This window comes from Bemisia tabaci, chromosome 6, assembly GCF_918797505.1.
Source record: "Bemisia tabaci chromosome 6, PGI_BMITA_v3".
Taxonomy (NCBI): domain Eukaryota; kingdom Metazoa; phylum Arthropoda; class Insecta; order Hemiptera; family Aleyrodidae; genus Bemisia; species Bemisia tabaci.
Genome location: NC_092798.1, coordinates 20,432,742 through 20,449,820, shown reverse-complemented (window position 1 = coordinate 20,449,820; position 17,079 = coordinate 20,432,742). Strand labels below are relative to the sequence as shown.

Here is a 17,079-nt window from a genome sequence, read left to right as displayed (position 1 = left end):
TTAGTGTCGTGGCGTGCTTTGCGATACATCGATTGGTCTGCCATTCAAACCTATGGAAAAGGATCGATTGACAGGGTGTTCGCAACGAACTCCTTAATAATCGATTCTTTACCATAGCTTCAAATGGGGAAATATCGATATATATCGAAGCACGCCACGCCACTGATATTAATAATTATGACGTAAAAGTTAAAGTCAATAAAGGTCGAGGCTCGCGGAAGCTCTAATGGACCAGAAGACATGCAGAGTACGAAATCAAGCAAAAAATTACATGTTTCCTTATTGAAATTTTACGTAAAATACGACGGTCGCATCAAAATTTACAATTTTAACTGTTTGGTTAGAAATAACGGTTTTTGAATATTCAAACATGCAGCAAATATAAAAGTAAAATAATAAAAAAAAGATCTCTTACAACTATCATGCTGCCATTTTCTTCTTCTCTTTTTTTGGCTTTTATTTATTTTACTATTTGAAAGGCTTCGAGATAGTGTGAATAAAGCAAAAAAATGGCAGCATGAAAGTCGTAAAAAATCTTGTTTTTATTACTTTTATTTTTGGTTTTTTAATACGTTATTTTACACCTCACGTGCCCAAAAAAAAAAAAAAAAATGAAGTCGAGTCGTGTCGAATCGAGCACTTAAGTAAAATCTGTATATTTTGCGGTGAAAGCATTTTCTTGTGCATATTTTTGAAAACAATAAAGATATCTTGAATCAGGAGACAAGGTCACTGGAAGTGAAACCAAATTCTAGTTATTTGTTTAACTTATGAGGAGGGCTGAACTTACCTATACTTTTTACAATATAAACCATACGAACTTTTATTTCTCAATTATGATTTGATTTTGAAATTTTTCATTATGTTCAATGACTTTTGCGTAAAGTTAATAGTGAAAGGAAACTTGTGCTGTTCCTGTCTAAAAGTCTATTGGAAATAGAAGGAAATTTAGATTTTAAGAAATAGTAAAAATTTAAAAACTGTAAGGATTGTTGCCTGAATATTAATTTAGATGGTCTCAAGGTAAAATATTGATTGAAACAATAAATACATAATTTAGTAGTAATGTTATTGTATCAGATTTAAAATCTCCAAAGTAACTATTTACTATAAAGTATCTAGTATAAGTTTTGAAGTTCAATAATGAATGAACGTTAAATTCATCATATGTTAGGGGAAAAGTACCACAATTTAGAAAGTAACAGGAAACAGAATCTCAAATTTTAGGTTATCAGGAAACGGAATGTATAAAAATATTATGAGAGTTGCAGGAGAAAAGATAATAATTAAAGTTGCATTTCAAAGTTAAAATTTCATGTATGTTTTTGACAGTATGATGGTCGGAAGGTTCAATAAAAATAGAAAACCGATTCTTGTCTTTTTTTCCTTTTTCTTTTTACAGAAGTGCATTAATAAAAATAACTAATTACAAAAAAAAAAATAACCAAAAACTCATGCTAAATTCTGTGCGCAGCCCACATTTCCAACCGGAAAACAGCGTCGAATTTCCTCCCAAAGCAGGAAAATTCAAGGGAAAGACTGAAGAATATTGGAACGGATCCAAATGATGGAGGAGGAAGAGTCCTGGCGCATCGGCTCTCCCTATCAGAAGCCTTCCCATGCGGGAACTCCAGCGGGTCACTGACGAGGAGGAGAGCGCGAGAGGATATGTTGGCGAGGTGAGTCAAAGGAGGGATTTATGCCCGGGAGGGCGGGGCCTCGCGCAGCCAATCCGCGCGGAGGAAATCAATAAACGCACGCCATCATTACAAATTAGTTAAACTACCAGGGCGCGGGGGGAGGGAAGCGCGGGAGATAAACTTAATTTAATACGAGAGGGAGGAATTTTATTTAATATCGCGGCCGTGGTGGGGGACGAAATAGAATCTTAACATATTGGTTATGTTCCAGGCACTTTAGATGCACGCCGTTTCTGACCCGGGAATGTTGTCCGTCCGTCCGCCCGCTCGCTTCTCCTCTCTTCTCTCGGTCGCCGCGCCTGTGTTCCGGGGCGCCCTAACCTAAACGCCTCAGTTCTCGCTCGACTGACCGCCCAGTCTAAGGAATAATTCATCGCCTCCGTGTTTTGTGACCGTGTGCTTCGTCTTTCATCGTTGTGTTATCAGTGACTCTCCGCCGATCGTCCTTGTATACAACGGACTATAGTGAATTCTCGCTCTTGTAATTGAGCTCCGTTTTTTAGTGGCGTGATGCAACCACCCAAGTCAACAATCGTTTACGGATTTTTAACCCTGCCAACAAGGACGAATCTCTGCTTGGAATTGTGATAATTTTGAGGGTGTTAACCTTACGTGATTAAAAAATTAATTTCTAATACTTAATTTATTTATCAGTGTTTAAATAGCTGGAGGGGTCGAATTCGCATTACCCACTGTGTGAAAACAACTTACCCACCGTTGGGAATATTGTGAAAAATATCTGCTTCAAATTGTACTAAAAGCTGACCCACCGTTGGAAATATCGTGAGAAATATCTGCTTTAATTTTTACTGAAGCTGAATTAAAGTAGCCGCACGTTTCAACAAAACTACTGTGGGTATAGTGGGGGCAAAAAGTCTGCACGACTGATCTGCAAGTCTACCCCCATGAATGTCCATGTGTGCAATGCTTTTAAGCGTGCAGATAGGTGAAGTGATTTCTAGGGGTTGTTGAAATACACACTCAAGTGGAATTTGACGGACAGTGCTAGGGGTGATATCGCGAAGGGTTGTTTCAAGGAATCCGGAAGTGCTCGGGGGATGAAAATGCGTCGGCGGACTCGGGCGGACGCCGGTTGCTCGACCCCCGCTGGGAGCCGCTGGTTTTCGGGCTGATGACGTCATGATGGTTCTGGAAAGCGGAGGGCTGTCGAACCCAGCTTTGAGGTTATACGCCGCGGCCGCAGCCGCCGCCGCCAACAACAACAACAGCAGCGGGAACAATACTGGTGGCGGGCTGCCGTGCTTCCCGTCGTCGCCGATCATGCCGCCGCACTCGCTGTTTCCGCATTTTGCGGCCCGGTTTCCGGTCGGGCTGGCCGGGTTCGTACCCTCGCCGTTCCTCCACCACCACCCGCACCAGTCGCCCAACTCCATCCACCACCCGGCCAGCCTCAGGTTCGGCGCCGCCGGGTTCCTCTCGACCAGGACGCACAACCAGTCCGGCGATCCCGGCTCCCGCAGTGAAATTAGTTCCAATAGTCCCGTTACCTGTAGTAAAAAATCTAGGAGTTTATCCACCAACGCCAGCGATGACAGTGCTTCCGAGGATGCCGCATCCAAAAAAGGTAAGATTCTACCCCTATGACCTTAATGCTACGCCCAGGAGCTCCAACTACTGTCGTGGTCCGTCAAACTGCACCGGGTATACTGAACAACAAACTCCGGCCGTAGAAGCCGCAAAGATATGCCGTCCGCGTGCCGGGCTCAGAGACCGAAAGTTTTGGGCGCAGCATCCGGAGCAGTCGAGCATTCCAGCACATTGAAAAAAAAAATCTCCGGCCTTGGAAGCCGTTCTGACGGGCTATGTAGACATACCGTCCGCGTTCCGGGCTCACATGCCGAAAGTTCCGGGCGCAGCACCGGGAGCAATCAAAGCTACGGCAATCAAAGCTTCAGCATCAGGAACTTTCGGCCTTTGAGGCCGAAACGGGACGGTATACCTATGAAGCCTGTAACTTTTTTTCAGTGTGCACCCGGAACTTTCGGCCTCTGAGCCCGAAACGGACGGTATGTCAAGAGGGCCCGTAACTTTTTTTCAGTGTAATTGCATCGTTTCCCAGACGAAGGACGTAACTTCATTCCAAGGTTGTAAAATTGACCAGAACATTTCAATTATTTACAAGAATGTACCAGTGCAACTTTTGTCCACATTTTTGCCCGAGATCAGAAGAAAAGTCAGCGAAATGTTCAGTTAGAGATGCCTAAGATTCTCCTGGTAGCACTAGAGAAAAAGTCTTTTGGATCCAGAGTCTAGACTTTTAAAAAGGTTTGAAAGAAAAAATACTTTTGATGTAATCGGATTTTGCTTGAATTAAGAGGCTTGGCTCTCGATTAAAATCAAAGCCCGATCGAATCAAGAGCATTTTTTCTTGTCAAATTTTTTAAGAGTATAGACTCGGAATCCAAGAAACGTTTTTCCCGGTGAAGTGCAATCTGCGAGGAGACTTTTGGCAACATTGAAATGTAGTTGCGTCTTTCATTGAGGGAATCGACGATTGGTGAAAATGTAACCTACTCTAGGGTTGAACTTAGAAGGATAATCCCTAGATTTTGGGTAGGTGCCTTGATGCCTGTCTCACCCTCCCAGGATTTGACACTATAATGCGGACACTTTTTGTCGCCACTCCAAATCTAGGTGATTCCGTTTGACTTACCTCTTCAGGCATGAGTACTAAACCGCTTTTCCTTTGTAGTTTTGCGGATTGTGAGTTAAATCAGGTTCGTCAAACTACATACACACACATACACATATAAGTCGCTTTACAGCACTCCCTCGCGCTCTACGACTCCTAACCTCCACTGCTCTCGTCAAACTAGTCTTGCAAAAGTTCGACTACTTAACGTTTGAGTGCCAGGACTGTGCCGTTGTTTTACACTCAAGAGAACTTGATGTGAAGGAGCGAAACCAATCGAGGGTAGTATTTTCCAGTGCCGTGATTGTAACCCATCCGTCTTCCGTGATTGTCAAAACTAACACGTCGATCTACCATGCTAGAGCATCTGGTTGACCGTTAAAATTGCACTCTTATTCGGCAGAAAACGCACGATGTGATGAAGTTCCTAAATCCGAACTAAGTCGGTAGTCGGTGTATTCCAGCACCGTGTTTCAAACCCTCAGCGACTGTCACAACACGTGGATTCACCATGCTAATGCATTTGATTACGCTTTGAATCCATTCATACTCTTATTTGGCGGAAATTTAGTTGATCGGCTCCAAGCTGAGAAAGCCCTAGCCTCCTTTTAGTGGTACCTGCGTTAAAAGCGCAAATAGGGGGAGAGCATCATTTTCTCAGTGTGCCACTCTGCCTACCACTGTTAGTATTCAATCTCAGGGTAGAAACTGTACAATTTGCAGCATGAGTTTCTTCTAATTCATGGATTTTAATTATTTCCTCTCGTATAAATGACATCATTCATTTGTTTATATCAATAATCTGATTATTTGTCGCTCGTATTGATTCATACGCATCAGAAAAGATAATATAATAATTATTTTTGAAATTCATAATAATACAGCAGATGGTCCACTGTGCATGGTTAGGTTGAGGCATGGTTCTTCCCACTTTATTCATCAATCAATGATGCATATCGAATTTAGACCGATTCCATTAGATAGGTCATTTATAAAACCGGGGAATAAAAATGATGGTACGCACCAATGCGATGGGGGAAAATCTTGATTTTGGATGGCTCACTTATGATCCTTCGACCAATATTCTAAGAGAAACAAAATTATTTAAATGTTTCCAAATTAAGAGGAACTATTTGGAATTTAACAAGGAACCTGTTTGTTTTTAATGCAAAATTGTGCTCGAAAGGAATTCTCAGAAAAGGGGAATTCTTAAATCAACAATTATTTTTTATTTTTTACTAAAGAATAAGAACCATGCAGAGAGTTTAATCATGCTAAACGAAATTATATGCAAATTTATCAAATCGAAAGGAACTTAGTGCATCAGATTTGTGTGCTTCACAATGCCTTTTGATTTTTATTTATTAAATTAAAATTCATTTTGACAGAAATTATAAGCCAATTAGTGGCAATGTGTATTTATATGCGAGGCGAGAAAACGGAGGGGGGGAGGGTTGGCTAAATTAAAATTGAAATTAATTGAATGCCCTCATTTTGATTTAATGCTCGATAATGTGAGCTCACAACGACTTAGTGTATGAGTGAAAAAAATTACATTCTACTTCTGAATTATCGTTAAGAATGTGAAGTTAAAAATTGCAAGCATACGTTAGGGAAAGTAATGAACACGACACCAAAACAGATTATGTCTCATTATTCCCTAAACTATGACGGAAGAAAGGAGATGATAGTTAATGGTGGCGGTAACATTTTAACTGAGATATTATGAGCATCAGAAGAAGTGAGCATACGTTTGTATGAAATTTTTCAAGAGTCCGAAGGATTTAAAAAAACAAAAAACGATCAAACTATACAAGATGAAAAAAAAAATTGAATCCGTTCTTATCTTGTACTCCAGCCACCCGCATTAGGTTTGTGGAAGGTCCTTCATTTCAATCGTTATGCAATGGGAGCTACAGAGGAGTTGAAATATTTGTATAGCTTCTTTTCTTTACCGTAGACAAAAGTTTACCCCTTTGATGTTAGCCACCCCAGAGAAACTGCTGGCCGGTTATCGATGTTCTGTGGATAGGTCGTATCTTTACAGTTTGAGTAAAATTCCACCCACTTAATACTACAGAAACCAATTTCAATTATCTCTTGGACAAGTCAGCTATATCGAGATAGCAAATGCATAAGGTCGAATGGAAAAATATAATGCATATAAATTGATCCTAAATTTTTCATAATGACACCGTTTTTCAAAAGAATACGATGATGATGAGTATTTTGTGGAATTTACAAGATATAATCCTATATGCTGACGATAAATTCTGACAGATTTCGAAATCGAGTTTGTTCCTTCCAAATTTAAGGAGGATAAAACTTCTTTGCATTGATTCATCATCAAGTTCGTTGATATATAAGCCAAAGAAGGATATGCATATGATTCACTTCAAATTCAGTGATCACAAATTTAAAATTTTAGTCATCAATATAACGAAAATTTTTTGAACAGTTTTAGGTGAAAGAATTATTAGATTTTTTGTTTTTATTTTTTTTAAACTTAAGTCATCTATGTGGAGACATGTTGTGCTCACCTTCTTCGTCACACACCGATTTTTCTCATAATTCCATGCTGAAACACATACCTTACTGTAAGAGCTAACGGACTCTTTTCATGCACTTTCTTATCCATTGAATACTATTTTATGGAAAATTTTTACTCAAAGCCATTGGCTTTTCCATTCCAACCGTAGCTCGGAATGGTGGATACTTCAATAACCGGGGGATGAAAATTTTTTTTTAAAAAAAAAACTACAATATTGAGTATGATTTGATTATAAATTTAGCAGGTGACAGCCTTGTTAATATTTTGCATTGATTGTTTCAAAGTTCAAAGTTTTCTTGGATTGTTAGTTTGAATGATTTTGGGAATTAAAATGTGAACGGCAGAGCAGGTAGCTTCGCATTTTCATCCCATCCTTCAATATCGTACAAAATCTTATATGCTGCATAAAAACATAAAAAAAGGTTCTTGAGCCCTATTCTAGAAAATATCTTTATCCAATCAAAAATGTTTTAATTCAGTCACAATAAAAATACAAACTTTAAATGGAACTTTGAAAAAGAACATCCATAAACTTATAATAATATGTATCGAAAAATTTGCAAAACTTTTGCGTTTTTTATTTTATAGTACTTAGCCTAAAAAATTCAGTGGCTCTGAAGAGACTATTGGCCACACCAAAGGATCAGTACTTCAGTAACAGGAACTTTTAAACTAATTTTTCAAATTATATATTTATTTTTATATATTTATTTTTATTTATTCATTATTTATTTATTTTCACTTTATTTTGAAGAAGTTGATTCCAAAATACTAGAGAGGGTACTCCTGAAACTTGGTCGTTAAACTCAGCTTACAAGTGAAACTAAATAGCAAGGAATGAAAGAATCTAGAGAAAACATTTAATATGCCATGCTTAAACATATTAATAAATATCTGCGCTGTACTTTAACGTACTTGTACCAGAACCCCAGAACCCCAGAACTCTTTGAGAAGAGTAAAATAAACTCTAGACGTTTTGAATATTCTTTTTTTTTCGGGAATGTTTGATTCAACTAACAAATTTGTCGGCCGATATCACCATATGAAATCAAAATTAAAGCACAATGCAGATTATTTTACCCGCCAAAAATTCATTCAGTCATAACCTTGGGCGAAAAACAAAATTTATACACCTTGAAATTCAATTAAACATTGATCCTAATCATCCAGGAAATGAAGCCGACAATAACACTCAGAGCAATTCAAAATTAACGGCTTAACCGTTCGAAAATAATTAAATAAAACTTTTACGTAACAGATTTGAAATTCTCGCGGCTGAAAATAATTGACCCATCAAAAGCGCAGTTTTATAATTCATTGAGCACGGTATTGCGAGGCTCTTGAATGGCAATAAAGTTAATTGAAAAACATAGTGGCTGATGAAATCGAAACCCTGAATTTTTTTACGAGTGCTCTAAAATCCATTCATAAAAGTGATTTGAGCCTCAATTAAATTTTGAATTGCACCGACCACGATGCAGACATAAAATTTAATGGAGTCTTAATTTTGATAGATTGATTAAATACTTTTTTCGTCAATGAGACTGCCTTTATAGCTTCCGTTGTGGAATATGTCTTTGGCTTCTTATCGGAATAGGTTACAAATGTGTCACAGCTGGTCTGATAGCAAGTCCTTGAAATTTTTAACAATAGTTTTTACATATGTAGACAGACTCTCCCGAAATTTGAATTCCCCATAATGCCTAACTTCGAATCAAAATCGGTTCTATAGATGATGTTAGGAGGATTTTTAGAGTAATTTCTCATTTATATAGCAGGATTTTAACGAAAAAGTGGTATTTGCTTCGCAATAAACTCCATTTTGAGTAATATTTTCTTGATTGATTTTAAACTCATATCAAAATAATAAATATTAATGACACTCTAAATTATTGTCATCTAATTTCAACAACAACATGAGTGGTGTTTTCATCCAGCATTGTTTTCTGCTCTAAAACAAACGTATTTTTTGTGGCATATTTCTTCAGTATTAAAATCATGTATGGTAGAATATATAATCTCAAAAACTGAGAGGTCATACAGACATAAGCCTTATTTTCACATAAAATTCAACCAGCGCAAACACCCGTCTGGGAATGTAAAAGCGAACAGCTGAAGATACTGTGAATTGTCTGTGAAAAATATTTTTGTGATGAAACTCTATGAAAGGGTTGCAGCCTGTGCTTTAAATTTTCTAAAAGTTGAGAACCATTATAGATAAGATCATAGGATTATAAATAGCCTCATGAAATTGAAAACAAAAATCAGATTCACATTTTCTTATGTGCGAGGTTGTTTCAAAAACTCATAATTTTACTCATTACAACCTCAGTTTCAGTGTCCGCAAATGATAAGCATGGGAAAAAAGCATAGAGGAAAAACTAGGATGTACCGGACTGGCACTCAAACTTTATCTTTCCGGGTGGGTTGATTCTAAAATGGCGTTGTACATTAACTAACGACTTGAGGTTGGCTTAGGTACATGATGCATATAGATCGAGCTGTTTGATGACGCTCACTCATGGTCATTTTCTCCATGTTCCGCCGGCGCGAAGGTGCTATGTATCGTGTATTCAATTATTTTTTATGCCTCTATGGGTGGATACATTTTTACAAGGACCTTCCGTTTCAAATATCCTGCTGCTAATGAGAGTGCTGCCAATGGGGTAATCCCAGGGAACAGCGAAGGCGACATGGAGCGGTGGTGAAATGGCCGCACCGTCGACCGCAGAGGATTCCATGCTTTTCGAAGCTATTAAACACTGAGTCACTGGCGTGTAATGACAGTATAATTCTAAACTGCTAATGACCCGTAATCTAGATGCGCAACTCGCATGACAGTGTCCGAGCAAATATGGAACATTCTTTCCTAGCCCCTCTCTCTTTTTCTCCCTAATGATTTATCCTCGTTACTTTCCATCGTTACAGTTACTCCTTTGTGTATCTGTTTTATCGTTGTCATAAATATTTTGATTAATCAATTGCTGAAAATATTGTTTTGTATGAGATGAAGTCAGGCAAAAAATTCCCGAAAGGGGCGACTCAAATTTTTCAGCAAAGAAACCGATTGAACATCACCGAAGAAAACATACCTATATTGATAGTTTTCGGTTCTAAATGCTTTCTGATACTCTTGAGAACTTTGGTCAAATTTTCAAGCAATCATTTGCATTTTCAAAGTCTTATAAGTTTTCGAGATTTATCGTTTCCAAAGCTGGCAACAACGCCGGTAAAACTCAAATTTTATCTTTCTCTTGCTCCAAAATGTTCTCAAAAGTTGAATTTTTGACTATTTCTTTATGCAAAATGATGCAGATTTAACTTTGCTATGCTGTGAAATAGTTACCTCATTTTGCTGCATTTTGAGACTCTTTTTTCCGACTGTTCTGCGTGTGATGACCAAAATACCACTACATTTACATTGCTCAGAGTTTTGCCATTAGAATAGGAAAATCAGGTGTCATGATAAAACTATGTTTGTTGACCCTTTGAGAAATTATTAAAATTAAACCCGACTTTATTTGCACTTTGTATTTACTCTGTGCACAGCTTTCTGCATTTTTCTATGATGCATAGTTTGAAATTTAAATTGTTAGGCGTAATTCTCAGAACCAGTGGTTACCTCAAACCTAAAAGGGAAGAAAAGTATACGTCTTGTGAGATAGACTTCTCATTATTTTTTATCTCCGACGTAAAAAGCCTGGTTGCTGATCGTCGTAAATTAACTAACTAACTATTTTTGTCGCACTATTTATCTTAATTTAGAGTAAACTTTTTCGTCAGAAATAAAAATTAAATTAGATGAGTATATGTCAATCAAGTCCATACCCTCCATAAAAAATTGGAAGAAACAAATTAAATTTTGCTATTCACCATATTCAACAAAAATTGTCACCAATCGTCCATAGAGGTTAATAAGCCGAGTCAAAATTTAAATTATTGGAAAAATATATGACAAATTTATTTTATTTGTGCATCATTCCAACCGACAATGTATTTCTTTATTCAACTTGCAAGTCGAAAATGCTAATCAACTCCCTCCAGATCTCAAACAAAATTAACCAAAAATGTCACAGAAAATTTTCAAATGTACTTCAATAACTGAGTAGATGTCAAGTTGAATTCGGTAATGTCCCAATGCACTTGAACCCCTGTGACTCCGAACCCTTATTTGGTGCCACGTACTCGGATGTGGAGGCGGGTCATGGGATAAAGTTAAGGGTAGCCACAGGACAATGGAGCTGCAGCTAGTGCGGGTAAAGTTCCTCCCGAACTCACCAAAAAGCGCGTATCTAAGTATGATTTCCAATAGGGGTCGAGCTGTCCTCGCTTAGGGGAAAAATCGGGGGTGGAGATTCGAAACAAGATGAGGTGTAGCGGAATGGCGCGAGGTGGAGCTTTGTTGCCCGATGGTGCTGGAAATTCACCACTTTTTCCATCCAAACTAATGTGGAATATCTAAATTTAAGGGCATAACCTAGCAACCTCGGTGGAGCGGCGATACGGTTTTCGTCAAAACGGACATGGCAGCTCGGTAATTACGGTGGCGTTAATTACCCGGGTCTCCCTCTTCCCTCCCTACCTAATTTGAGACTCCCCTCTTTAACTACTTCCCAATAAGCTCCCAATTCCACGAGGCGCGGGTCTCGGACCCTCGTCTTTGGAGCCGCCTCCAATGCTGCCGTGGTAAAGAAGAACGCCGTATGAACATTCAAGAGTTGCCAAATTTTCTTCGATAAAATGTTTATTTTTGAGAAAAGTTACGAATATTTTTCCTTGAAATTTTCAGGAACTTCAGTTGAAATTGCGAAGAAAATTATCTGAAAAATTGGAGGGAAAATATTCATGAGTTAACCAGGAAATTCACGTTTGATCAAAGGAAATTTGGCAACGCCTGAAGGCTCATACGACTTTTTTCCTTAGCACGACAGAATAGCGTCGGCGTGGATCTTGGGCAGTCTCGAATAGTGAATTCATCTCGTGTGAGGTGAAAGACCGCCAATTTCACCGGAGCCCCGATCGTAGAGTTCGATCCTCGACCAAAATTTATGGTTCAAGTTCATGAAAAATCACACTGAGATAAACGAGAAAGTACTGAGATTTAGACTCCTTGGACCGATTTTAAAGTCGTTCTTTAAACAGCTCCTTACCTAAGAAAGCCCCATATCGACGGTGAAACTGCAGAGACGCATATCTCAGTTTGCGGCGTTGCAAACTTCTTGTTATATTTAATTTTCTACATCGGAAACTACCAAACGCCATTTCTTGGGACCTTCGGTGATTTTGCTCTCCAGGTGAAGAATATCTTGTGAAAATTAAAAGCCATAATGTTGTTTAGTCTCCTTACAAAGAATAAAATAGGATCGCAAATTTTGAGGCACCGCAACCATGATACGTATTTTTGCAGTTTCACCATCGATATATCGTTTACATTGTGAATAGGTAATGTTTCGGGAAATCCATGACATAGAATCATAAAAAGGACAATTATTTCAAAAAATGTCTAGCTAAATTCAGCGGAATGAACTTGCCGGAAATGAATTTTTGTAAGGGGTAAACACGATTTGCCATTGGAAAAAATAAGATACGTTAAAAATTAATCACCTCAGAACACAGCGGTGTGTTTCTTTGGATTTTTTTCCCGCAATGATACAAATGGTGTGTTGCCAAAAACGCACCCTTGTGTTCACTTAACATGTAAGGGTGCACGCTGCTGTGTTCAATTCTAGCTAAGCCACATAGCTTGGAGACATTAATGTGTGATGCTAGTAACACATCATTCCACCCACCCTTGGATAAGAACGTTAACTTTAAGCTCGTGTCTCTTCGGACAAAAACACACCGGTGCGTCCTGATATTAAAAACCGTGATATCATGAAAGTCTCAATTTTTTATAACTTCACGAATGTCTGGCACACAGCTTCTCTGCGTTTTAAAAAGTTTAAGCTCCATCGCACAAAAGTTAAAACGCAGATCACACTATCAAATCTTAATCCGAAAACGAATCACACAGCGATAAAGCACAGCATGAGTTAATCAACACTCTATGTGAAAGGCTTGGCTGCCAAAAAAAAATTCGGCATAGACATGACCTTCCTTGACTTAATCCGACTTATCTTAGGGCCTGGCATTAAAAAATGTTTTAATGTATAAGTTACGCAAAAATTAGTTGGTGCAGGCTTCCACTACGAATATGAAAATGAAACGGATAATTGTAAATGATAATTGATAAGCATTTGACTGTCTCAGATCTCAGAACGTTACAGATAGAGAAGACTAGACATGAGAATGAATGACGAGAAAAGGAAAACATCAAATAATGTGTGAAATTTTAAATCAATCTCCACCATCACTGAACGACTTTATATTAAAAGAGACTATCTCCATTGTGACATGGGCTCTGTTATGCATGTATTCTTATGGATCTCAAGGCCCAGGTCACGATGTAGGTATATAGTTATTCTTGGTTTACGTACAATCACTTGGACTATTTATGCCGAAAGGAGCTACGTGCAAATAAACCGAATCAAAGGTAACCAGAAATCACGCAATCTTATGCATATAGTTCTTTTGATTTTAATTGATTTCACCGTTAAGCTCATTTACACTGGCATCAAAAACACATTGGATCTAGAGTTCAGACTCTTGAGAACATTGACAAGAAAAATGACTCTTGATTCAATCAGATTTAAGCTTAAATCAAAAGGAAATCCGCTCAAATTAAGAGGCTTGGTTCTTGATTTAAGCTTAGTTCTGATTGAATCAAGAGTATTTTTTCTTGTTGATGTTTTTAAGAATCTGGGCTCTAGATCCTATGTGTTTTTTTCCAGTGTAGCATAAATATACCTCATGGTTATTTAATATTCTACAATAAACAATGGATGTTTGCGAGCCACGTTGTTTGAACTTGTTTGAGCGAGTAATTTTCTCAAGTATTTGCTCATATAAATGCGAAGGTAATCTAATTTTAAAATGCACGTCTCTGAAAATTTATGCGATATCGCATTAATAGACGGTTCATTAATCGTAAATAATTTGTTTACAAAGGTATGATAGTGCATTTTGGCTTGTGACAAGTAAACGAGTAAAAGTAACATGTAGATCATACATTTATTTTCAAATCGTATCATCATCTTGAAATAATCGTGAAATGAAACGTACACAAGTTACATTTTGAAGATCCTGCAAAACATTGACCGTTCCTAAATGACATACAATAATTTTTTATGAGGAAAGTAAGCCAATTTACCTGCTCACTGAAATAAACAAATATATCATGGATGAAAGTTCATTCTCCTAGTTACTGAACTTTTGTACAGTCGCCTTTTTCCTAAGCATTGGTCTGTGACAGTCTCGCGTGTAATTAATCCAGGTCATGTATTTATCAAGACAGTGTAAACTCAAACACACCATCAACTTTAAATCAATCATTCCCACAAAAGTATTTTCTGTGATTTATAAAAATATTGTCGCAGTTTTCGTCACTTATGTTCGTGTCATATGCGATTTTACATGTTGCGTCATTGTCACTTCAAATCAATATCATACAAATTATGCGCAGTTGTTCTTTTCAATGTTTGATTGCTTCCTGTTCGAGATGCTCTGCATTTGAATTTTTATTGCACTACAATCACTAAATCGGTTCTATTAGTGTGTAGTGCACAAAGAGCACATAAAAATGCGAATTAAAAATATTTATGAATTTCAAAAAAAAAAGAAGAAAGATATAACGTAATGTTTTTTTTTATAGTAGTTGAGCTGTGATAACCGCTATAGCAGATGTTTGGAACGCTACGATGTAGTCCTTTTCGGATGTATAGATTGATATGTACTAGGTTATTGTCAAACCAGGCATTATATCACATGTGCGATCAAATAGTCAAAATTTGAAGGCATCTCTCTTTTTTTTATTATTTCTTTCATTAATCGCTTTCCCCAAATGCCTGATTTGAAAAATAGCCTACAACAGGCCTAGGATAAGGTTTAGTCTAAGAAAATTAAATTTATATTATTTTTGGAATATGTTGAGTAGATATAGATAGCACCATGTGTAGAAAGCCAAACCAGGTTTTAGAACTTCTCAACCCCTAAAATTTCGGAAGTCAGTCGCACCGGTGTAGATCCATAGTGTGACCGTGATGTGTTATGCCTTTTTTCTTGGGTACGGCATGCTTGCTAGGTCTAAGGCACTTCTTGAGGCGAAGCGGTTATTGGTGTAAAATATCAGACTGACTGCAACTACTTACACGGCCACTCTGAGAAGAAACGCCATATGAGCATTCAAAAGCTGCCAAATTTCCTCTGATAAGATATACTGGAAAAAAAACACATTGGATCTAGAGTCCAGACTCTTGAAAACATTGACAAGAAAAAGGACTCTTGATTCAATCAGATTTAAGCTTAAATCAAAAGGAAATCCGTTCAAATTAAGAGGCTTGGTCTTTTATTTAAGCTTAAATCTGATTGAAATAAGAGTATTTTTTTTGTCGATGTTTTTAAGAGTCTGGACTCTAGATCCAATGTATTTTTTTTCCAGTGTATTTATTTTTCAGAAAAGTTATAAATATTTTGTCAATTTGAATTCCGAGACATTTTAGATTGAATCGTGAGAAAATGTCTTAAAAAATGTACAGGAAAATGCACGTTGAGTATCGAAATCATTCAAGGTTTATCAGAAGAAATTTGGCAACGCCTGATGTTCTTAAGGCGTTTCTACCCAGCGCGGCAGTACAGAGAGGCGTACTTAACCACCGGTCTATCTCGGCATGAAGTGCATGGTTCCTTGATTTCCATAATTGCGTTACACAACATTAGGCCAATGGCCATCGGCGTTCTGCACCCGAAGGGCTCATTGTTCTCTAATGCGTCATTCCTAAGTGAAAATAAACACTATCATTGAATTTAAACGAAAAGAAATTTGCTTCTCGTTTCGCTGCCTCTTATTTACTCTCGTTCCGCGTCACGGTGGTCAGTTGACCAATATTTCGGTAAATAATGGATTCAATTACCCTGATTTGCTACAGTGGGAGGCTTTGACGGCATTCTCAGAAGAGAATTACCCTGACTATGAGATACATTTCTTAAGAACTGACGGCTGAGCGCAATACACCTGCGTGAAAATGAACCATTATCCTAGTGAAAATTTTTAGGGAACACTGGAAAAAAACACATTGGATCTAGAATCCAGACTCCTAAAAACATCGACCAGAAAAATACTCTTGATTCAATCAGATTTAAGCTTAGATCAAGAACCAAGCCTCTTAATTTGAGCGGATTTCCTTTTGATTTAAGCTTAAATCTGATTGAATCAAGAGTCCTTTTTCTTGTCAATTTTTCAAGAGTCTGGACTCTAGATCCAGTGTGTTTTTTTTCAGTGAAGCTGTTTAAAGTGGTAGCAGGTAAGATCAAAATTGTATTTTATTCATTTATTTTTTTTAAAAAAGAAAAAAAAGTCATTGAAATTGCGTATATGTATAAACATGTGGTATTATGTATTATATAGTAGTGTATTTTTTCTGACGGTGTAATCAGTGACAACCCCCGTGTGTTCCATTATCGGCCAGGTGACCTATAAGCTTGATGATCTCAGGTGAAGGTCACCTAAGGCTGGGTGTAAGAAACTAGGGGATCATGCGTGGGATTTTTTGGAAGGTTTTTTCGGAATTTGGTTAAAAAATAGAGAGAAAAGACTCTAACTATAGCTCTTAAACTTCCTAAAGATAGCATACACTCGTGATAAGTCCCTCTCCACACTCCATTCTTGATACTTTAGAGGCCCAATTTAAGCCAAAATGATGTTAAGGTTCTCCCACTCCATGCAGTGAGGCAAACAAAAAAGGTATCAATTTTCGGGCAAATCTTCCAGTTTAGTCGCTAAACCTCTGAATATAGACTCTCAATAATTGAAGAAGAAAATACGCAATGCAGAATGAACTAACTTATTTAAGCTTGGAATTATCATGCTGTATCGGTCATCACAACAGTTTGAATGGTGTGCGTGGGGTAAAGCTATCATTTGTTTCAATTGCCCGATCAGCGTGTTCTTTGACCTTTTAACGTGATTAAATAAATGCATTCAATTAAGCTCTAGCGTCTCCTTTTCAACTATGATTGTAAAAGGAAGAAAAAGGCTCTTAGCTATTGATTCATGGATCAAATCGTTTGAATACAAGTCG

The 17,079-nt window shown here is 37.6% G+C and overlaps 1 protein-coding gene across 1 annotated transcript in view; it reads left to right on the top strand.

Moving 5' to 3' along the window:
- The first annotated feature begins 1,815 nt into the window (after positions 1 to 1,815).
- The window catches only part of LOC109043445 (uncharacterized), a 61,523-nt gene continuing 46,259 nt past the window's right edge, over positions 1,816 to 17,079 (top strand). The window contains exon 1 of the mRNA XM_019060649.2: positions 1,816 to 3,285. Within this exon, the coding sequence (XP_018916194.1) occupies positions 2,841 to 3,285 (445 nt within the window). The 5' untranslated portion in view covers positions 1,816 to 2,840. The remainder of the gene's footprint in view (positions 3,286 to 17,079) is intronic.